Genomic DNA, 23,992 nt, shown 5'->3' on the forward strand with positions numbered 1-23,992 from the left:
TTGCCCCCGTGGAGGGTCACTCTTCTGCGGTTTTGTACATCCTTGACCCGTATCACTAAAGCTTTTACCCCTCCTACGGTTCTAAAACGCCTTTTCCTCGAGCACTTTTCTTCTCACTCCCGCTCCGTTTGTCTTCACCGATGGATCTAAGTCAGCGGACGGTGTTGGCTTCTCTGTTGTTTTTCCTGATCGCACTTATATGTGTCGCTTGCCTCCAGAGACTAGCATCTTTACAGCGGAACTTTATGCTATTCTCTATGCTCTTCGTCTCCTGCTTTCTCGTTGTCAGTCTTCCTTTGTAGTTGCTGTTGACTCTCGTAGTGCCTTCATGGCTCTCGGGTCCTTTAATCTGGTTCATCCAGTAGTTGTCGAGATCCAGCATTGGCTGTTTCTCGTTCACAGTAAATTTAAGTCGGTTGAGTTTTGTTGGGTTCCCAGCCATATTGGTGTGTCTTTAAATGAGCGTGCGGATGCTGCCGCCAAGGAAGCTGTCCGCTCTTGTCCCATCTCTCGTACAGGCATTCCGTATTCCGACTTTTACCCGGTTATCCATTCCTCAGTCCTTACCCGTTGGCAGGCTTCTTGGTTCTGTTACTGGTAACAATCTACGTACTCTTAAATGTTGTGTTTCCTCGTGGCCGTCCTCCTTCCACCGTAACCGGCGGTGGGAAACAGCTCTAGCGAGGTTGCGTATTGGCCATACTCGCTTAACCCATGGTCACTTGATGGAGCGCCGCCCTGCTCCTTATTGTCCTAGTTGCATTGTCCCTCTTACGGTCGTGCATGTCCTTCTTGAATGTCCTGACTTCCAGGACGAGTGTGTGTCTTGCTTTCCGACCGCCCCTCGCGGTCACCTGTCCCTCGATAGAATTCTTGGTGACTCGGATACTTTTGATATCGTTCGCCTTATGCGTTTTTGTTCTCGTATTGGCATCCTTGGTGATATTTAGCACCCTCTGATTATTTTGCGTATTTGATGGTGCTACATAGCCTTCCCGGTTTGGTGCCTTCTTTTGATAATTACTTACTTACTTATGGCAGAATTATCACGAGCTTCCCTTTAAGTCGGGTGGGTCCATGCGCGTAACACTAGTCTGTAGTTACAGCAAGTGTGGTTTGTTATTCAGCTAGAAGGAACATTTACATTCTAAATTAGGTTCTCTAAATATTAAAATATGAGGATGTAAAGCAGCTTTTATTGTACATAAATTCTTTATTTCATTATGTAATATTTATGTGCATATGCACAGTTACAACTCTCGCATTTATTTTTATAAAACCTTGAGGCAAAATCAGTTGCATCCAGAGCTACTGCTAAGCATCCTAACAGTTCTAAGCTTCGTAAACTGCCATTTCAGAGTTTAATTTCTTTACATCTATTACTGTATTTGCATTCACCTTATATGAGAGAATTAACATCATAACACCAATAACAGTACAGTACCTGTATATAGCAATCACTGGCCCCTCGTGAAAAAAAATGGCTTAAATACTTTTAAAAAAGTGATGTAAACTTGCAAAGACATTTATGCCTCCAGTATCATCTAATTTCTTAAATTTAAATATCATGCAATAATCTTGGCAAACATTTGTTACATAAACTGGCTTTTATGAATCTGCAGCACACACTGCAATTTAAATGTCAGGTCTTCTTCAGGATTGTTCAACACAGAATTTTAAACATTATACGCTATTTTAGTTCCCGTCAAAAGGCTTTGGGAAATTTCCATGTTTGTAGGTGAAGCTCTATGAATAATCTTCCTCAGACATTTCCAATACCTACAAGTGATACATTCTTGGAGGAAAACCTGTAATATTTGTCGGGGTAATCTGTGCTGATGTAGGTATCATTAAAGTGAAGCAGTCACCATCTGCGTGCAATGAAATATGACTATGAGAGAATGAAGACCCTCAACAAACATATGCAAGTCAAAAAAAATAAAATGCAAGACAGCTAAAAGGAAACAAAGAATGGAAAAAGTCAAAGAAAAAGTGAAGTCAAGTCATTATCAAAAGATATCAAGCTCAGGAAGACTATACTGTATAGCAATGACTGGGCTACAATGGATCTAAAATGGAGCAGCGATCAAGTGGCAGTGTAGAGCGTAGCCAAAGTAAAGAAAGACCCAATGAAGGGAAACAGAGTAGCCTCCTTGTTATATCCCCTACGATAGTGCTTACATGGCCAACTGGTCTTCCTACCCGATCTCATAATCTAATATGACCAGCCATATCAAAAGTAAAACAAATGGCACAGTACAGACCATCTTAAAGAACTGGTATGAACCACTGGAAAGCCACAAAGAGGATATAAAGGACAAGAACAAATAGCTAAACAACAGCACATATGTTTAGTCTAACAATGTTGATAAAGCATCTCTCTTAAAGCATCAGGTGACTAGAGTCACAGCCTTGCTCACTAAAATATCCCTCACAAAGTATGAGAGTAAATAGTATAAAGAAGGAAAGAGCACAAGTCAATGCCAAATCAAACCTTGTTTAGCTTGCAATGCTTGAATGGAACATACTTATGATAGTTAACTCTATAGATACTGTATATTCTGTAGTACAAAGGAAGATAGTGACCCGTTTACAGACCCTGAATGTCACGGTAAATCCACCTATGCTATTTTCTCTTGGCTACATTATATATATTTCTATTATGAAATATGTTTTAGACAACCAGTCATTACAAAATCAAAATGGATTTATTGAATTATACATCTTTGTCTTGCACATAGCAGGGAAGCTGCAAGAGAAACTCCAATATTAAATAATTCAAACAATTTACTGGATAGGCAAGAAAATACTGTACAATATTGAACATAATAATGTAAGTGAACTTTCTTATGAAGACCTTGCAAACTTACCTGCTTGTGGCATCAAAATGATTATATTCTGTGCTGTACTATGTAAATCTTTGCAAATCATGTACTGTATTGTCAAATTGATAAACTGACAAAAGAAACGATAAATATCTATACCATTTAAACTGGCCATACCAGAGCATTTATATAACCTTAGACACTAATGCTCTTGATGCTAATTTGAGAGCAAATTAACTAAAATTCACTTCAATACTCTTCATAAATAATATTTGCATTCACATACAGAATAAATCTGTGCACTTGTCAACACACATTCAGCTAGTAAATAGTGCACTACAGTATATAAGAGCAAATACAAAGCTTAAGTTACTCTAACTTACTGATCTTGCACTTCTCTCATTCATAAATCCCAGCTTTTCCCATGAAAGAAAACAGTGACTCTTCAAAACAGTACAATATAACAATAATTATGAAAAAAGCAATGCAAATTGCCTTACTATGTACATAAACTGTGTACATTACTAAACTAATGTCTCATTGTGAAAATCAGATGGTACACATTTCTAGTTAAAAAAAAAAAGTTTATACTTCTGTTAAAATCATCACAAATATAGCAGACATTTGGTATTAGCATTTTAATCTCGTGGTATCTGTCTTATTATAGAAAATAAGAATGATAACATCCATTGTCACCAATTGAGTTACCTCAAAAATGTGTGATGCTTCATCCTGTGATCAATATGACTTTTAGTCTTCTCATATATAATTGCACAATTGTAATATTTAAGAATCTGATATTCATTTGTCAGTTTCTTCTGGTCCAGCTTGAGTCATCAAGTCAGCAATGTTTCGCTCCAGGTCATCAATGCGAGTCCCCATCTCATCTAGTATGCTTGAATTAAGGAAACTGCATTTGACATTTCACAAATAGAGTGGTAAACTGGTTGGAAACAAATTAAGTGAAAAGGTGGTGGAGGCCAAAACTGTCAGTAGTTTCAAAGTGTTATACGACAAAGAGTACTGAGAAGAAGGGACACCACGAGTGTAGCTCTCATCCTGTAACTACAGATAGGTAATTACACCATATCCTAAATAATACATCACAGCAACTCTGAGAACAGAAAATGTGCAACTCATATTTTCTCTAGAATCTCTAAAAGTTTACTTTGACAAAGTATTGATAAAAGGAGATACAAAACACCAGCGTTGAATGTAATGAAACGCCATTTTCTAGGTGAGACCCAGGAGGCTCCCCGGAGCTTTACCAGGCTGATATGCTAATGTCAGACTTTGGCATCAGTCATGTGTATGGAGTTCTAGGGCCTACCAAGGACCATGGCCAGAACCTGGCCCCCTCAGAGAAGCAAGGGGAGCAATGGCCTATAGAAACCCCCGTGTGGTAGGAAGCATTCTATGTACTGCCATCGACCGGGTCAAGCATCCAGAAAGGTAAGCATTCCAAAACAAACCCCTATTCTGGTGAAAATTGCTACCTAAAGCCGAACTAGTGGATAGAACTCTTCAACAGAAAACAAGGAAACTAGTATGACGTCATACGTCACCGCGCTGCTGTCTGCGCAGCTCCCCCCTCCCCTGGGAGGGGGAAGGGGGAGCCCCAGACCTCCCACGCCGGCTATCCACCCATCAGTTCTGAGGCTGGATATCAAAACACGCAAAAAACCGCCGACCAGAGGGAGGGGAGGGTTGCCAGAGAGCCTCCGGGTCTCACCCAGAAAATGGCGTTTCATTACATTCAACGCTGGTTTTCTGGGGGGAGAGTCCCCGTCGGCTCCTCGGAGCTAACTACCCACAGAGGAAGGTCAAAGGGACAGAACCGGGAGGCGGACACCACGCAACCCCCACAGAAGTGAGACAACCGGCAGCAAACGCCAACCCAAGGCGCCACAGCCCCGAAAAGTCCCTGGGAACAACACGAGAACAACGAGCAGCAAGGCCCCCGCACGAACACCAAAAATCCATGCCCGAAAGACCGCAAGGCCACGTCGCCCAGACGGCAGTGAGAGCAGCGAAGTCACGAACGCCACGGGCATGAGGGAAGAACACAGGCAGCTTAGCCGCAAGAACACAGCTGACCACCCGGGACACCATCACCCGCGAACCGGGAAGAACAGAATCGGATCAATGCAAAACGCGCTCCGGACCCAAACGCCGTGGCACGCAAACAACAGCGGAGGGCTGCCACGGAACAAAACATGACACACCCCCTGGCCCTGACCAACGAAGCACCAACAAATCCTGGACCCCTCCAGAACGCAGCAGCCCCACCCCGCGCCAGAAAAGATGGAGATTGCTGCCACCGAACAACGAAAACGCTAAAACCGAAGGAGCAAGAAAACTCAGCGACTTGACCCCCAGAGGCAAAGGCCAAAAGGAAAGAGCCGACAAAAAAACACACCGGAACCGAAGGGGCACTACCAACCGAGGAGAAGACAGCACGCTGACCAGAGACCAGGATGGTGCAAGCGGCGCACGAACATGCCGGAGGTGATACGACGCACGAGACAGCTTTACTAACGATGCAGAAGCAACACCAAGACCGAAAGCAAGCTGAAGCAGCTCCGCCAGCGCCGCACGAAAAGAGGCGACAGTATGTGGCAAGACGACGGCCCCCAACCCCCACCAGAAAACCAAGCCAAGAGTAACCAAGCTAACAAGAGTAACCACCTAAGGGACAGGAAAAGGAAGGACCGCCAAAATATCCCATACTGCCGCCAAGAGAAGCACGCAGGTGGGACATCTACCACGAAGCCACCCGACCACCAACCGGAGGCGAGACCGCGAGGCAGAACATAAGCAGCCCCGACAAGGCCCCTCCGAGCCCAGGAAAAGGCGGAGCTGCGGGAAGATCTCGAGCGCAACCACCGAAACCCAGGCGGTACAAGGAGATGGAACGTCTGCCGAACAGAAAAACTCTCCAAAGCATGCAAGCCCGCCAGGAGTTCAGAAACGATGGGTCCAACGCGAGACATCGCAAGACCCCCCCCCCAAAAAAAAAAAACGCAGGGCAAGCTAGGAAACCAAAGAAGGCGGAAGGGTCAACCAGAACAGTACCCGAACCAAGGGGAACGAACAACTGCAATAGTCCGAGACAAAGAAGCACATTACAGGAACACAGGGTGAGAAACGCCTAAGAACACACGCAGAACATCCCTGCTGCAGAGGAGGCAGGAAGAAAGAGCAGAAGCACAAAAACCCCAGGAAAACAACTAGGGGTGGACAATCAGGCAGGGACAGAAAACCCCCCATGCAACTCCCCAGGCACAAAACAGCAGCAAAGTGCCACACCACAACCGGACACAGGAACAAGGACACGCCACCGTGAAACATGGTACCAATGCACACATGCAGCAGCAGCAACAGGCACCACTGCAACATGCAACATGTAAAAAGCAACTCCCTTCTGCAAAGGCAGAGAAACAGAGCAGGCAGACCCCAGACAGGGCCAACGGAGACACTACAAAACCCAGCAGGCCCAGAAACCTGCACCAGGCGACCGACGGCGGAGAAAACCCCGCTCGACACCTGCTGGACAGGGTACTGGGAGCTCTTTTACACCCAAAGCCCGGCCCAAGGCCAGGCTAGACTGGCCAGAGGGTGGCCCACCAGGTAGCCCGCTGGCCCACATACCCCCACAACCAGGACTGGGCCGGAACTGCTATACGAAAACAGGCTAGTGTGCCCTGGAAGTCCACGGACGAACCAGCAAGAAGGCTTATGCTCGCAAGTAGGTCGTGTAACAACCACAGACCTCTGATGGTAATACAGTGATCCCCAATCGTGCCTATAGCACCACTGCACTCCACTGGTACTTATGCCGCAAGTTCTACCAGATAGGCGGGACCCAAGAGCCAGAGCTCAAACCCTGCAAGCACAGCCAGGAGCCCTACCAGGTGAGTACAGAACCAACCCTACAACCCCCACACCTCACATGAAAAAAGGTGGGTCCCCAGAATGACTCTAGCATGGGTTGGACATGCACATGAGGGGGACAGGAAGGGATGAAAAAGGGACAGTCACTGGTGTGCGAACGGTCTCAGTCGTACAAAATTATACCTAAATAAAGACAGGTATATAAACAACACCGCATCCAGCGCCCGGCCAAAAGACACCAGACTGCAGAAACTCACCTGGCGAATGGTGGCACGAACTTGACACGACTCAACCGTGCCCAGAAGAACCTGGGAGCACCGCCAGGGAAAGACGCCAAAGCCAGACCCTGCCGGACCCGAAGGAGAGCAGAGAGAGGCGAAGGAGGCGGCCCACACCCATGACACAGGAAAACCGCAGCGTCCTCCCCACAACTGGGAACCAGGACACCCCCGGAGCGAAGGGGCACATACCGCAGCCAGGGTGAAGAATGAGGCGAAGCACTGTAGCAAAAAGGGCGCAAAACACCAGCACTGAAACACCGCCCAGACCAAAACAAACTCCACGGCGCATGCGCATGACACACTGGCCGAACCGCACAACCCTCTCTGCGGGAAGGCGCCAACCAGGACTACTGCACTAGAAAAGTAGCCAAAAGAGGAAGCAAGAACAAAAAAAACGGCCAAAGAAGCAAAGAGAGCCCAAAAAGGAACCCAACCGGGCAACAAGTAGCCCAACAGGGCGACAAGTAGCCCAACAGGGCGACAAGTAGCCCAACAGGGCGACAAGTAGCCCAACAGGGCGACAAGTAGCCCAACAGGGCGACAAGTAGCCCAACAGGGCGACAAGTAGCCCAAAACGGCGACAAGGACGAGGAGCCGACAGACGTTACAATAATGCGGGAAGTAGCGAAAAACCTTCCCGAACCCTCAAGAACACAGAAGCCAACACTAGTCCCGAAGGCAAACAAAGGCGCAGGCGCACCCGAGATCAGAAGTCACATAGAACCCCATCGAACGGGGAAACATGATGAAAACACCATCCCAAAAAAGGGTGGGAGGAAACATCTACCCATAGGACGGAACCAACCGACTCAAAGGCCAAGGAACCGAGCCCGGGGAGGGGCCGACGCCCAACAGCAAGTACGGCGAGTGGGGAGGAAAGACCCCACTCCGCGTAACCACAAACCCCGCCTAGAGGGGGATAAAAAAAAAAAAACCCACGGGGTCCAACGGGGCCAAGGCCCCCCAAGTCAGCCCCTCCCCAGCCCCAGGAACCTACACGACAGGCCCCGGGGCCGAGCCGTTCCCCCAAAGCCCCGGCCGTACCAGAAAACCGGGGCAGCCGTGAAAACACTAAGGAAGGGAGCCCACTGGCAGACTCATACAACACGGCTGGAGGAACAGGCTCAAATGCCCCCGTCACTATCCCGGAAGGGGCATTCCCCGAGACTGCCCGAGTCTCAACACCATCAAAAACCCCGCCCCGAACCTACAAACGGTAAGGAAACAGATGCAGGCAGGAAGGGTGATCCAGGGGAAAGACAAGGGGGCGTGGATGGAACCGAAGCAACCAACACCCCAAGTCCCAAAACGAACTAAAACGGGGCAGCCCCGGGGCTCCCAGGGAGGAAACCACGAGAACGTTGCCACCACCAAGGCTCAAGTGCAACGCCCCTGCTTCCCGCACCCGCTTTGTACCCGCTTTGTCAGCGGGTACAACTTTGGGGCAGTTGTGCTTTGTCAGCACAACTGGGTAACCGAGCCACAACGAGCAACCAAACTCGCAGGACTCCGGGTCGAAGGTGTCACCTTCGACCTGTGTACTATTGTCCACAGGCAGCAAACGGAGGCAAAACAGAGAGTCACCCAGAGACAAAGGGTGAGAGCAACCCTCAAACTCGCTGGAAGCGAGGGGGGGGGGGACTCTGGGGTCACATCCATCGAACCCCGCGTACCCCCAGGGGTTTCCCAGGGTCCCGAGCGTTTACTATAAGAGGACTCGTGCTCAGGTAATCCCAGGCAGGGTACTGCTAACCGGCACCCAAAGCTACCAAACAACTTTCTAAGGAGCTGAACCCCCGGGACGTGTACACTCACGGGGACCTAGCAGGGGGTACCACCAGAAAATATTCAGAACACAAGGGACACAAGGGGCAAGAACGAAGGCAGACCCCCCACCAGGTAGATAAACAAAAAGAAAAAGAAAACCCTGCAAGAGGACAGCGTACCCAAGCGGAACAGAGCCGGCCACAATGATTGGTAAAGACAAGCTGCACAGTACCCCGCACCCCACCAGTGCAAACACTGCCCCTTACTCTAAGGCGAACAAGGGAGACAGAACACCCGAGCACACAAAGAGCGGCCGAAAACCAAGCAGTAAACTGCCAAGCAGGGGCAGGACCCAAGGAACTTGTGGAAGGCGGCCCCAAGCCCCAAGGGCAGTACTTACAGGGCACCTAGGGAAGGGAACCCTAGGCGCATGCAGCCTGAGTACTGGAGAATCATTCCCGGCTCTAGCACCACCTAGAAAACAGACACCACACTCTAGGTACAGTGCTGAAACAACCACTGGAGCCGGAGCACATAACCGGTGCCTATAGCATCAGCCGAAGAACTGATGGGTGGATAGCCGGCGTGGGAGGTCTGGGGCTCCCCCTTCCCCTTCCCGGGGAGGGGGGAGCTGCGCAGACAGCGGTGCGGTGACGTATGACGTCATACTAGTTTCCTTGTTTTCAAGGAACACGGGGGTTCCTATAGGCCATTGTTCCCTTGCCTCTCTGAGGGGGCCAGGTTCTGGTCGTGGTCCCCGGTAGGCCCTAGAACTCCATACACATGACTGATGCCAAAGTCTGACATTAGCATATCAGCCTGGTAAAGCTCCGGGGAGCTGACGGGGCTCCCCCCAGAAAATAACAAACATTAAAAACAGAAAAACTTGAAGGATATATATCCAACAGGAAGATAAATATTGTAATACAGTAACAAGGTTTTATCATTATAAAAAAATTAATTTTCATACACAGGACAAATTCTTAAAAGGTCTCGGAAGTACAGTTGGGTTTGTTCTTGAGTCACAATTGGGAATCCTGGGTTTAAATCTCAAGTGGGACAGAGATGGCTAGGCACATTTCCTATCGCCTAATGGCTCTGTTCACCTTGCAGTAAATAGATGTCCAGGAGATAATCAGCTTGTTTTGGGGTTGCATCTTGAGGGAAGCCTAATATACAGTGCATATACACAGGCTGCCTGTCTCCAACAAAATTAGTTATGAATTATTATAACAGAAAATAGTATGTAATTGTTATGATCTTGGCTCCATTGCTGCACATGGAAGCCAGGATCGTATGGGATTCGTATACCTATTGTTTATACAGTCAGCCACATGTTTTACGAACACCTGTTATACGAAAATGCCTGTTATCCGATTGGGGTTTGTTTGGATAACTAGTATGTGCAATAAAAATGGAACTAGTTTGCCAAGTGACTGTACACAGCACCACTTGAGCAGTGTTCATACACTAATTGATGGCTCAGAAGCTTTCAACTCTGCCATGGCATTAAGTACATTAGATTACATGGTAAAAAGCAGTCTGATGACATTACTTGATCACCATTAATCTCCACTTCAGTCAACCCAACACTATCATCATCCACCACCAACTTTTCTATCTAAATAACTTTAATATTATAGTTAATGAAGCATTGATAACAAGCAGGTCAGAATATATAATGGCGAGTACAAACAAAAACTGTCAAATTTCTGCAACAAAATTTGTCAATTCCCCCCCCCTTCCCTAGCTTTTCAGGATGACTAACCACTTATCCGAAAACAACATTTTATCCATTCAGTCTTGGTCCTGAAAGGTTCAGAAAGCATGTGGCCGATGATATAGAGAATGTGAGGGACCATTAAGTTATACTGTATATTTTGTTGTGATAGGCCCTGAATATTGTGAGAATATGTTGAGAATTGTATTGTGGAGAATTAGAGCTAGTTACGTTGGCTTGGTTTAAGAAAGAAGCATTTATGTGTCTGTTGGAATTTATAGACAAGTGACTTCTCAACTTAGGAATGGTGGGCTTTGTAATCCCTGCCAGACGTAGGACTATTTGGGGCCACTAGCTAGAAACACTGTGGTGATATTTTGTACAGTGTATTGTAAAGTTAGGATATTACATTTATACACAGAGTGCATGAAGAAATTGTGTGAAACCCTGGTTAGGCTTCAGTGGAAGCCTTGGGACCCTCGTGGGTGCAGTAGCACTACAGGTTGCAATTATTTTGACCATGTCATGGCACACTTGACTAGAGCGCATCTGGGACACTCAGTGCATAGGTTTGAACCCTTATCAAGGCTCCTGTGGATATGTTCTATTACAGTTATATTTAGAATTGTAGGAGACAATTAAATATTGTATTAGAGGTTTGAGTAAGTGCTAACTGGATGATCAGTTGTCCAAGCGAACACCAAGAGCACTGGGACGCAAACGGCTGCTCTCTTCTTCTTGGCTGGGGACGCATTGCGGCTGGACATGGCTAGTGGGGCATCCTCATTTTCACCTCTCCTACTCTAAACTTCAAGGTTTATTACTTGTTAAGTACTAAGTACTATTGTCCATGCCATCCTTCTGCTCCAAGTGTATTCTTGTCTGTGTTACCGTGCTTGATGGGGTTCTGGGAGTTCTACTCCCCAAATCCGGCCCGTGGGCCAGGTTTGACTAGTGAGAGCTTGGTCCAACAGGCTGTTGCTTGGAGTGGCTCACATATCCATCAAAGCCCAGTTGGTGTGGCACACCCTGGTTCGAACCTGGAGATTCATGTAAGCTAAACCCAGGTACTAGCCAGAGAAGCATGTGGTTTATATAAACATATATATTTATCTACATTAAGTTGAATTGCCCCTTAAGGGATTGCAGACCCAACCACAAGTTACTAGTATGTGAATCTCGTCTCCTGCCTATGTGGAGTCTGCGAGTTAACATAAAGCAGATGTGGTAGAGTATTGTAATGTTACTTGAGGGTGTATAGTGTTTAAAAAATAATGTAAGTTTTTAACTGGAGTTTACCATCCCCCTCTTTGACTAGGGTTAGGCGATCTGCACTAGACCACAGACTATTTTTATATCTAATTTGTTGAACTAATTTCCTGGGGGGGCCCTTGCCTAGCCTTACCCCTGAAGGTGGTATTTCCCGTATACTGTTTGTACACTAATAGCCCCCACTTATAACAAGTACTGCATAACAATTATAACAGTAATAAAAGGATATTTCTTGATATTATTTGGTCTGACATCGTCTGGAATCGCTCCTGCATTTGCTGCAGTAGAACTGTCACCTGAAACACAAAAGGTATATAATAATACTGTATCTGTTGCACAATAACAACCACTAAACATAGAATACTGGTATTAAGAGTGATAAAAGTCCAAAATACGTCTTGAAAAACCCATTAGGAAAGGAGAAAGGGAGTTATCACAAGCCATCAGCTGCCACAAGCACTAAATATTGTGGCAACAGGCTAGTTAATGAACAAGGTCAAAGACCTAGTTCATTAACTTACTACACAACTTTATTAACTAATTGCAAGACAAGATAATGATCCAGGACAGACCATAACATTGTCATTTCTCCATTTTCAGATGTGTGGGTTTTGAATCAACACTTCAGCCAATTTTAACTAATTGTAACACTTTGAATCAATTGTAACTCACTACTTGCAAGGTCAAAGAATTTTTTTACTACAGTAATAATAGGAATTTTATGTCAACCTTTTTCAAGATCTTAAAATGTTTAATTAAGGGCAAAATCTAGCATTTCCAAATACAGATTTGTATCTATTTTTCTTCTGTATTTCTTAGCCAGTTAAGTATACAACTTCAACTAGAAATGTCTGGTTGATACCTGGTTGATGGGGTTCTGGGAGTTCTTCTACTCCCCAAGCCCAGCCTGAGGCCAGGCTTGACTTGTGAGAGTTTGGTCCACTAGGCTGTTGTACTAGGCTGTCCACTAAATATTGAATTCCATGAATCTGGACTTGGGGCTGAGTGCATGGGCATGTTTTCAATTTCTCTTTCAAAGTCTAGTGCGCTCGTGTTGATATCAGTTATATTTACAGGGGTTTGAATATCCCTCATAAAGAAATTGTCTGGATCTTCCACTTTCATGTTGTTTATTGGAGTGCTAAACATGTCCTCATACTGCTTTTTTAGGATTTCACTAATTTCTTTGTCATCCTCTGTGTATGAACCTTCACTTGTACGAATAGGTCCAATACTGGCAGTGGTTTTTACTTTTGATTTGGCATATGTGAAGAAGTATGTTGGATTTTTCTTTATTTCCTGAATTGCTTTCTGTCCTAGCTGCCTTTCTTCAGTTTCATATGAGTGTTTCAATTTCCGCTCGATTTCTTCAATCTCCCTATTTAAATTATTCCTTCTTTGACGGGAAATTCATGTCTGCATAAGCATTTCCTTTATTTTTTTCCTTCGTTTATAGTGTCATCTGCATTCTCTTTCTCATTAGATCTCTTTCTGGCTTTCCTCAAAGGAACATGTTTCAGACAGACTTGACACGCTTCCGAAGTCAGTTTTTCTATTCCTTCTGTAGGACTTGTATTACTTAGAACAGTTTCCCATGGAATGTTTGTAAGTTCTCTGTTTATTATCTCCCAGTCTATCCTTTTATTATTAAAATTGAATTTACTGAATAGCCCCTCTCGCTTTATCAACGTTTTAGGTCTATTCTGAGTATTGATGGTCGTTTACACTTCAATGAGCTTGTGATCTGAGTATGTGGTATCTGATATTGTAATGTCTCTGATAATGTCTTCATTGTTCGTAAAGACCAGATCTAGAACATTTTCATTTCTCGTTGGCTCCGATATCTGCTGGTTGAGTGAAAATTTGTCACAGAATCTAAGTAGTTCTCTAATCTGTGGTTGGTTAGGTCCCGATAGATTTCCTGGTATAATATTATTGTTTGCTATTCTCCACCTGAGACTAGGCAAGTTGAAGTCACCTAGGAAGATAATATCAGGTATCGGGTTCTCCAAATTATCAAGGCTATTCTCTATTTTGTTTATCTGTTCTGTGAATTCCTCGGCCGTTGCATCTGGCGGTTTGTATATTAGAATAATCACTAAATTTATTTTCTCTAATTTTAATCCCAGTACCTCTACCACCTCATTTGTAATGTTAAGGAGCTCCGAGCATACAAGGTCTTCCCTAATATACAGACCCACTCCTCCATGTGACCTAATTTTCCTATCACACCTGTATAGGTTATATCCTGGAATCCAGATCTCACTGTCTAAGAATTCCCCTACATGGGTTTCTGTGAAAGCTCCAAATACTGCATTTGACTCCGAAAGGAGGTCATTTATGAACTGTACTTTGTTGTTTGTTCTTGTTTTCAGTCCTTGTATGTTGGCAAAGATGAAGGAGGTTACTCTATTAGTGATACTGTAGTTTGACTGGGAGACTTTTTTGGCAAGCCCATGATGCATGGACATATTGAGTTTGTTCTGACCAGTGCTGATTGTTGTAGGGCAGTTGCCTGATACATAAAAATGCTATTAACTAATATCTTAATATGATACAGTACTTCTGCTTCTCGTATCTTCTTCCAAACAACATTATCTGACATGAAGCCCTTCATATGCTCTCTGAGCCAGAGCCATCTTGGTCCACCTAAAAGGTCTATCTCCAGCTAGGCTTCCATCAGCTCCTCAACCATCATGGCAAGTAACTTTCCAAATGGTTTTGTCAAGAAAAAAGAAGGGGGGAGAGTGGTGAATCTAACAAGTCATAACCAAGGGACCAGCTCCATATCATACAAAAGGGGGGAGCAACACCATTACAACAAAAGATATAAATGTTAACACGATTACTGCACTGCTCACTATTGATTAAAGAACTAAGCTACCCCTGCAACCACCAGTCACAACAGTTCTGGTGGAGCTTTCAATCTCAAGATGTTTCCATTGTCTACCAGCATAATTTAAAATCTGCAGATTCTTAAGTTTTTTGGCTAGTTTTTCTTGAGAATATTGTCTCAACACCTGGGAGTTACATGCTTCATAATTTGCTTGATAACATATGAAACCAGTTTATGTGCTGTTGATTATGGCTACCAGCTTTGGTTAAATTCCAGAATTTTCTTCCTTGTAGATCTTTAACAAAGATCTTCAGTTTTTTCCACCACCTTCCACCTTTTTCCACCATCAGGTATCCAAAGGATACCTGATCAACCAGGCTGTGACTCGTACGTCAAGCTGCGAGCAGCCGCGTCCAACAGCCTGGTTGATCAGTCCGGCAACCAGGAGGCCTGGTCGACGACCGGGCCGCAGGGACGCTAAGCCCCGGAAGCACCTCAAGGTAACCTCAAGGTAAGGTAACCTTGGTTGATCTTTGGGACTATGTCTGAGGCTTCCACCATGGCACTAGGGTTCCCTCTTTGGTGCACACACTAGGCCAGAGAGAGATTCCACTATTGTGATTATATGACAGATCACTTAAATGCTGCTATATACAGTATTTCATTAGTATACTGTATTAGAAAGAGTTAGATATGTTAGACCCTTTTGTACATATAGGTACTAATGATTCTGAGAATGAAAGTAATTATTAGGGGAAAGCGCCAAGCCATTATGACTATATACCACTTGGAAGGAGGTCAGGATAAGGATTTGGGATGGGATGGGAAAAGGAGTGATGCCCAACCACTTGGACAGTTGGGGATTAAACATCAACTTGCATGAAGCAAGACCGTTGCTCTGCCGTCCAGCCTAAGTGGTTGGGCAGGATCAGATTTTTTTTTTTAAGAGATGCTCATAGATTCTATATATAATGATATGAAGAATTTAAAATCTTAGTACAGTATTACAAACCTGTACTATACAGGATTTTTTAAATGCTAGATTTAAGCAGGAGAATGTAGGTGTGTAGTAGGAAACGTACTGTAATTTGAACAATGTCAAACAATTTGTATTCTGTTTACCAAGTTGTGTTGACCAATGATTGGTTAGTGATGAGTGAATATCTAAGCACATATAACCTAATATATGACAGACAGAGATATAGAAGAGAGATGCACAAGAAAATCTTACTATCAATAATATGCAGTCTTGGATACATCTTAGCTATATACAAGTGTTGAAGTTAAAGTTACCATTGGATAGGTCTAGAATGTATCACTTTTCTGCTATTAATCATTTTATTTTCCTTCCAATGTCTTTGGTGTATAATATTTGATTATCAGATGTGTTTCCAGACACAGCAGGTATCTAATAGGATATATCTTATTAGATACATGAAGCATATAGTGTAAGTATATAGGCCAAGAGTATCGTGAACTCTACATATTTAAAACTGAATTGTAATGCCAATCCTGACCTTGAAAGCTTCCTAGAAGGTTGTAACATAACTCTTGGGCACCACACCAGAAACAAATACCTATTTGATATTCCAAGAGTGTGCCTTAACCAAACTAGAAATGCTCTACAGATCAAGGGCCCTAAAATGTGGAATGACCTTCCCAATCATGTCAAAGGCTGTACCTCTCTCAACCAGTTTAAGAGGAAAACTAGGCAATACCTAATTAACTCCCTGTAACCTACCTTACCCCCTAAATGTCAACCCATGTCTTGCTATTTTCAAACAATACTGTTCTTGACCAAATTGTATAATTGCTGATTTCTGCCATGTCCCCCACCCCCTTTTCCCCTTTTTCAACTCAATTTATGCTTTGATCTCAATTAATATTTTTAGTCTATAAGTTTTAGTCTTATTTTCCCCCACACCTTGCCCAAAATGCTGCGTGTATTAGTGGCCTTAGGCATTGTATGTACTAGCGCTATCTAGAAATTCAACATAATGTTTGTAACTCATCTTCTATGTATGTACTTTTACCTGAATAAACATTTGATTTGATATGATTTGATATCTGGTGGAAGCTAACGAAACTGTGCAATAACCAAATTATTATTATTATTATTTATTTACCAGCACTGAACAAAATTCCTTTTCTTCCCTTAGGGCCTCAATTTAGGCTAGATTAGGTTAAGGAGGTTTTAAGGCCCATTGACGTTCTCTCCAGCACTGTATAATGTGACCATTATCCAGCTAACGCTACATAGTTACTTATTAAAGGCTGCAGAACACCTATGTTGGTCAAGTCAGAGGAGATGAACCATGTTGGCATAGCAACCGCTTGTGATCTTCACAAACATAAGAATAATCTTACACTAATGAGAATAATGTTACATTTAAGGTGGTTGAAGGCGGCCGTAAGAGTGGTTATGTGGTTACTTACATATGTGGTGAGCTCCTGGACGTTCTTAGGGTCTGGGGCGGCCACACTGACGGCCATATCAGCATCGTTGCGTGCATCACCTCTTGGGTCAGCCATGGTGATGCCCCTGTGTCTTGTTGCTGGTGGTCTGCTGCTGCTGCTGCCGCTGCTGCTGCTGGGGTCTGGTCAAATCGTCTACTGCAGTTTCGGATACCTGCACTAGAAACAACTTCGTTCACTGAGAAATTTGTACATTCAAACCCTTTCGTTTGTATATGCGCTGGTTTGTGTTCGCTGCTGTTCTCCTCTGAAATTGAAATTGAAATTGAAATAAGTTTATTGAGGTAAAATACACACAAAGGGATGAGGTAGCTCAAGCTATTCTCACCCCATTATTCTCCTCTGAATAAATACATATTTTTTTTAATTAATTAAGAGTTGTTACATTCTTGTACAGCCACTAGTACGCGTAGCGTTTCGGGCAGGTCCCTGGAACATCAGCAGCTGGAACAGCGTCAGCTGGAACATCCTCAGCTGGAACATCATCTGCTGGAACACTTCAGCTGGAACATCATCGGCTGGAACACTTCAGTAAACATTAGCTACTGGATCATCGGCTGAAACCTCAACAACTAGAACATCAGCAGCTGGAACATTAGCTGCTGGATCATCGGCTGGAACATCAGCAGCTGGAGCAACGGCGGCTGGAACATCCTATGCTGGAACATCAGCTGCTGGAACATCATCGGCTGGAATACTGCCAGCTGGAAACATCAGCTGCTGGAACATCATCGGCTGGAACACTGCCAGCTGGAACATCAGCTACTGGATCATCTAATGGAACCTCCTCAGTCGGAACATCAGTAGTTGGAACATTCTCACCTGGAACACTCAGCTTTGCTTATGGGGGACGGTAATACTGAGAGAGGATGCCCAGCATGAGGGCTGCACCCTCCTGCAGGATCTTCGAGACGTTCTCCAGCGCTCTGCAATGGATCCTCGCAGAAAAGTTCAGCGTGCGGGATGTAGAAAAGGTGCTTTCACGTCCTACAGGCGCTGCCGCCCTTGTTCCTACGAGACGCAGCCCTCGCCGAGACGCCAACTGCCGTTCCTCAGCATCTCCTGCCCTGCAACTTCACCCTAGAACTGTGAGGACACTGCTCGACTCCCTGCAACCTGCGACCCGGCGTGCTTCAAACTAAGTGGGCGGAGTATGCGGTGTACGTATCCGGCGACGGGAGTGTCCCTTCGAGGCTGCATGCGCCCTCGACTCTGGCGAACTTCTTGCAACCGCTGCTATCCCGGGGCTTGGCATTCCGCTCTTGGAATGCATACCTCGCGCCGATCCCCTTCGTGTTCAAGCTTCATGGTCGTGAGGACCCTACTCACCAGTTTCTAGTTACTCGAACTGTTTAAGGGGGCGCGGAACACGGCACAACGGCTTCCGTCACGGCGTCTGCCTGCGATCAGGCGCCTACTGCATCGACTGCGTGGAGCCCTGGGAGGGGTCTGTGGCTCGATCTGTGGCTCGATCGGATTACGAGAAGACCTGCTACCGAGTGCTCTTCCTCCTGGCTTTCCACGCCTGCCTCCGTCCGGGGGAGGCGACTTACGCAGAGAAGGGGCAATAAACGCTACGCCTAGACCAGATAACTTTAACGAAGATGGGAATCGACATCGCTTTTGCCTACTACAAGCACAGCGCGGGCCGCACCCTGACTTTAACCCTCAGCCCAGACCCCTACAGCAAGTACTGTCCGGTCCGCGCCATAGCGAAGTACATAGGACGGCGGGGCACGGAACCAGTATATTCAAAGACAGGACGGGCGCCCCAGTCACCAGACAAGATTTTTCCAGGGTGCTCCGCGGCTGCCTTTACAGCGCTGGGACTGCCTCCAAATGATTAGGCCCCTCACTCCTTTCGAATAGGCAGGGCCACCCAGATGTCAAAGGATGGCTTGGGGAGTAGAAGAACTCCCACAACCCCATCAATCAGGTATCTCTATACTACTGTCCCCCCATACTGGCTTGCGTTTTTCTCCCCCGATCAGAAATATAAGAAAAGTTCAAGAAATTTGTGAATATTTCATTCAAAATGATCTACTAGAAATTTTAGCCAAATATCCCCAGTTTGCTAACTGTAAGTAGTAACTAAGTGACTGTAACCTATCCACAGTTGTGCAGGACAAACATATCAAATGTGACACTAGCTCTCCACATGTCAGATGCTTAATTTAGAAACTATACTTGTGGCCGATCTCGGGCCCATTGTTGATGTGAAAATGTGTATTGAATTTTGTAACTAGCTCATCAAGATTTAACTTGTTTAGCTAATTGAATTGTGGAGTTCAGTCCCTGAGCCCATTGTGCCTCTGTAATCCTTTCCACTACTGCCCACAAGATGGACATGGGGTGCATAATAAATGAACTAAACTAAAACTGTACTTTAGTACCTTCTTTTCTGTATCCTATTATTGAATATTGGGACTACGTTTACCTTTTTCCAGGCATCTGGGAGACTTCCTATCTCAAGCGTTTTATGACAAGCGACAACGAGTGACTACTTACACAGCCATGGTGAGATTAGGTCTGACCCCCATTGATTTTGTTACATCTATTTCCCCCATGTTTTTTCACCTTTTCCACAGGCCCTTCATCTTGCAACCTTGGTCTCTACTCTCGTTCTAATGTAAAGACCTGAAATTTTTGGTCCAGTTCCTCGCATATCTCATTATTCTTTTTGAGAGCTCCCCCTTGTTTCTTCAATCTAAGTACACGGTCTCACAATAATTTTTCTCCCTATTTCCCTACAGAACAGCTTTGGTTGTTCCTTAGCCTTTGCTGCAATGTATTGCCTGTCGGCTTATCTTCCAATTCAGGCGTATTCATTTCTTGTTCTCTTTAGTGCCCCTCTATTCCCAGTTCTCTGCACTTTTTCCTAGGCCTTTTTTTGTTCTTTCTTTAGCTTCCCTGCATCGCCTATTGAACCAGGGGTTTACTTTATTTTTTTCATCACCTTCTTGAGTGGTATGAACCGTTTCATTACATCGGCACATTTCCCAGCAATAAATTCCATCATCTCAGTTGCCGCCTTCCCTTCCATTCCTCTTTCCCACTGAAATTTCCACGTAAAGTCCCTTATCCTGTTGTAGTTCTAATGTCTGTAATTTCTCTTCTTCAGTGGGTTTCTTAGTGTAATTCTTTTGACTCCACTATGTATTCAAGCATAAGAATGCAGTGGTCACTAGCTCCTAGAGGCATTTCATACTCTCTCTCTCTTTTCAATATCTACTTTATTATGGAAAACACCAAGTCTAGTGTTTCTGGAGGATTGTCTTCTCTAACTCTTTTTGGTTCTGTGACATGGGAGAGGTCTAAGGATAGGGTGCACTGCCGGGTACCCCATTTACTTCTAATACTACTGTAGTATATAATAAAATTAAATCATATTTGAGAAAATCCACATTTTGAATACACAGTGCATTAAAATTGATGAATGCACTACTTGGACACAGTAAACTCTAAAACCTAAGCTAGAATAATGTCTTACACACCCTGTGCACTCCATATAGAATACAAAATTTTCTCTTATTTTGGTTAGATTAGGGCAGGATAGGATTGGTTGCGTGGGTTTGGCCAAGTTATGGCAGGTTGTGTTGGGTTAGGTTTACTGAAAGAGTAGCAATGATGTAAAGTAAGTGAAAATTTGCTCAGGTCATAGACCCTTATGCTTGGATGAGCATAGCCTGATAGGTTGCAGCCTTGTAAAGCAAATACAAATAATTGCCAACAGAACCTGAACACCTAATCTCACCTGATTTACTTGAGGGCCACTAACCCTAGTAGCCTCGACGAGGACAGGAAGTCGGCGGCTGATAAGCTGATATCACCTAACGTTTGCCTAACTTTACTCACTTATTACACAAGAATTACTCGGTGAAAAAATACAGATTTTGAACACATTAAAATTTATACTTGCAACTTTGGGGTTGGCTGCATCTTAGCAAATCATGGGTGGAGGACGGGTTGATTAGTATGTACAGTATACACTTCTGTTGTGACAATTGTCCATTCTGCCTCTGTTGAGGGTTTTGACTGACATAGGTTATGCACAATCCCTATATTGTACTGACTTTAATGTACCGGTAAGTGTTTTTGCTTTTTGCCGTCATTCTTGGTGTGAATGAACTGCTGCTTTGGTTCTCTTTTAACAAGTTAGTAGTGATGATCTCAGTTGCTCACTTACTGCATTACAAGTGCAAAATGCAGACAGCAAGTGACAATTACATGGCTGAAAATTAAACACCCAACCCACACATCTGAAAATAAGGGAAGTGATGATATTTTGGTCCACTCTAGACCATTATTACATAACTTGATGATGGTTCAGGACAAACCAAAACATCATCACTTCCTTAAACCACAAATTTTATGATCAAAGGATTTGACAAGGTGGAGGAAACAGAAGGGATGGTAGATGGAAAATTATAAACTGAGGTTGGTGACAACGGGAAAAAAAAGTCTCGTGTTCAGCTTCCATGGATTTGTTGCATTACATTTGAGTGGAGCATGTAATTAGTACACCGGCTGTTGGAAGGCAGGTGAATGCTGCCAACACTAGGAAGCTGCTGCTGTTCTGGCTATTGGGTGCCAATGACTTCCTCTAGCTAGGAATGTCTTCACACATTAAGCCTTCTGTACTACTTGCTTGCTTTTGTGTTTTGCTTTTATTAGGATATTTTTTATATAATTACTGTACATTTATTTAGTATATATAGGGCCAGGAAGAACCCATTCTTCATGGTCATCAGGCAGATAGATCAGGTTTCAAAGGCATTTATTCAACAAATCTTAAAAGGTGTTGTAGGAGGAAAATTGGAAAATTAACTAGCAGGTAGTGTGGACAAGATGATTAACAAAAAGGTGCTAATACCTGTACAAAGGAAGAATACTTGATAAACTTATGTGCAGTGAAAGGTTTGCTATACATCAGAATCTTTAATGAATATAAGTTAACTCACAGATTTAACACACAAAAACAGTACCAGTGGAAAGTGACATGTCACAACTAATAAAGCATTACGAAGTGATGAATACAGACATCATATGATGGACCATGTGCACCGATACAAGAGGCAGTGATGAGTGTCCTCTCACATTGAAGTGGAGGAACAGTAAACAAAAATCACAGGAACCAACATCAGTCACAGTTTAATCTGACAAAACACATCCAACCTCATTAGAGAACAACACTGATCACATCTCATTAAGCTAGGATGTGATGTCAAAACCACAACGACCAACAAAATATCAGAATCTTACCCTATTGGCAGTTTGATGAGCATAATCTTTACTCTTACGTAGAGAAGGTGTTAACTTCCAGTAATGACTATACTATACAGTATTTTATACTGTATAACTAGTTGTGCTTCAAATTCATAAATACTTACTAATTTATATTTAGTGCTCCAATATTACTCTTTATTGTGCAAGGTGAGGGACTGAATTGTTAAAAAAGTTAAACCAAATTATACACACTATTGCATTACACTGTTATACACCCTATCTTACCCTATTGGCAGTTTGACGAGCATAATCTTGACTCTCACGCATAGAAGACATTATCTTCTAGCAAATGATTATACAGTATGTACTGTACACTATTTTATGTAACTAGTTGTGCTTCAAAATTCATAAATACTAATAACTATTTGATATTTAGTGCTCCATTATTATTCTTCATTGTGAAAGATAAAGGATTGAACTATTGAAATAGTTAAACCAAATTATACACTCACAATTTCATTTGGATATATTTGGCACAAAGTGCCAGATATTTTGTAACTCAAAATGGTTAAAAAAAAATAAAAAATAAAGAATAGTTGAATGTAATGAAAATGCCATTTTCTGGGTTGAGCCCCAGAGGCTTCCTGAAGATAAACAGACTGATACCTCCCATATTAGTCTATAGCATCAGTTACTGGAGTCCTTATGCCTACCAGGAACCACAAACCAGAACCTGGCTCCCTCAGAGAGGCAGAGAGAGCAATGGCTTATGAAATACTCCATTGTTTGAGAGTAGTCATGTCTGCCATCAACTGGGGGTATCACCCAGAAAGGTAGGCGAACCATTACAAGCCCCAACTGGTAAAACATTGCAATCCAAGACCGAACAGAGGCTAGGAACCCCCCCCCCCCCCCAGAGAAAAACAAACAAGTGTTCACTCAACCAGCGCACCGGCTTGTTAGTGACCCGTTGGCCAAAGCTCTCACACCTGCAGTTCATCAACTGATGCAGTATAGAGCTACAGTTGCCTCTGGCCTCTTTCTCCTGCTGGATTTTATCCTGTGCAGTTGTACCGGCTGTGTGATTATTGTGTGGTGGCCAGGTGTTCTAAGAAGTACTTGGGATGGAGGTCAGGCTGGGGGTGCATCACGTTGTGTGTCCGGTTGCGGCTCTCTGCCGGTATCTGCACACCTCGGGTTCTGTATCCCCCGTGCCCGAATGTCAACCAAAGACATGTTACCAAAAACTGCAGCAAGAGCTGCAAACGTTCACACATCATGGGCATGAGGGTAGCCTGCAGGCTAGCTACACATAACCCTGAGGACGACCCGAGAGACCCGAGCCCTGGAACAGGGAACGAGGGACACTGGATCTACCCAAAGCACGTCCATCGATACAGAACTCGAGGCATGCAGATAACGGCAAAGAGCTGCAACTTGATACAAAACATGATGCACCCCAGCCTGACCTGCATCCCAAGTACTTCTTAGAACACCTGGCCACCACACAATAATCACAGTCGGCACAACCATACAGGGTAAAATCCAGCAGGAGAAAGAGGCCAGAGGTAACTGCAGCTCTATACTGCAACAGTTGACGAACTGCAGGTGAGCACGCTTGGGCCGCCGGGAAAGGAAAGGGGGGGGGGGGGCACTAGTGAGCAGGTGTGCTGGTTGAGTGGACATTTGCTTGTTT

The 23,992-nt window shown here is 44.4% G+C and overlaps 1 protein-coding gene across 1 annotated transcript; it reads right to left on the reverse strand.

Annotated features, from left to right (window-relative positions):
- Positions 1-1,182: 1,182 nt before the first annotated feature.
- LOC123763227 (heat shock factor-binding protein 1) lies at positions 1,183-20,846 on the reverse strand. Its single transcript, XM_045750304.2, has 4 exons — positions 20,825-20,846; positions 17,032-17,317; positions 11,989-12,055; positions 1,183-3,715 (listed from the first exon to the last, which is right to left on the reverse strand). The coding sequence occupies exons 2-4, from the start codon at positions 17,125-17,127 to the stop codon at positions 3,627-3,629; spliced, it is 252 nt and encodes an 83-aa protein (XP_045606260.1). The 5' UTR covers positions 17,128-17,317; positions 20,825-20,846; the 3' UTR covers positions 1,183-3,626.
- Between the last annotated feature and the right edge of the window lie 3,146 nt (positions 20,847-23,992).

Source organism: Procambarus clarkii, chromosome 49, assembly GCF_040958095.1.
Source record: "Procambarus clarkii isolate CNS0578487 chromosome 49, FALCON_Pclarkii_2.0, whole genome shotgun sequence".
Lineage (NCBI taxonomy): Eukaryota > Metazoa > Arthropoda > Malacostraca > Decapoda > Cambaridae > Procambarus > Procambarus clarkii.

Coding starts and splice junctions, on each gene's coding strand:
- LOC123763227 (XM_045750304.2), bottom strand. CDS start 17,127: ATGGCTGACCCAAGAGGTGATGCACGCAACGATGCTGATATGGCCGTC. Junction 12,056..17,031: donor TCCAGGAGCTCACCACATAT/GTAAGTAACCAC, acceptor TTTGTGTTTCAG/GTGACAGTTCTACTGCAGCA. Junction 3,716..11,988: donor AGACCAAATAATATCAAGAA/ATATCCTTTTAT, acceptor ATTCAAGCATAC/TAGATGAGATGGGGACTCGC.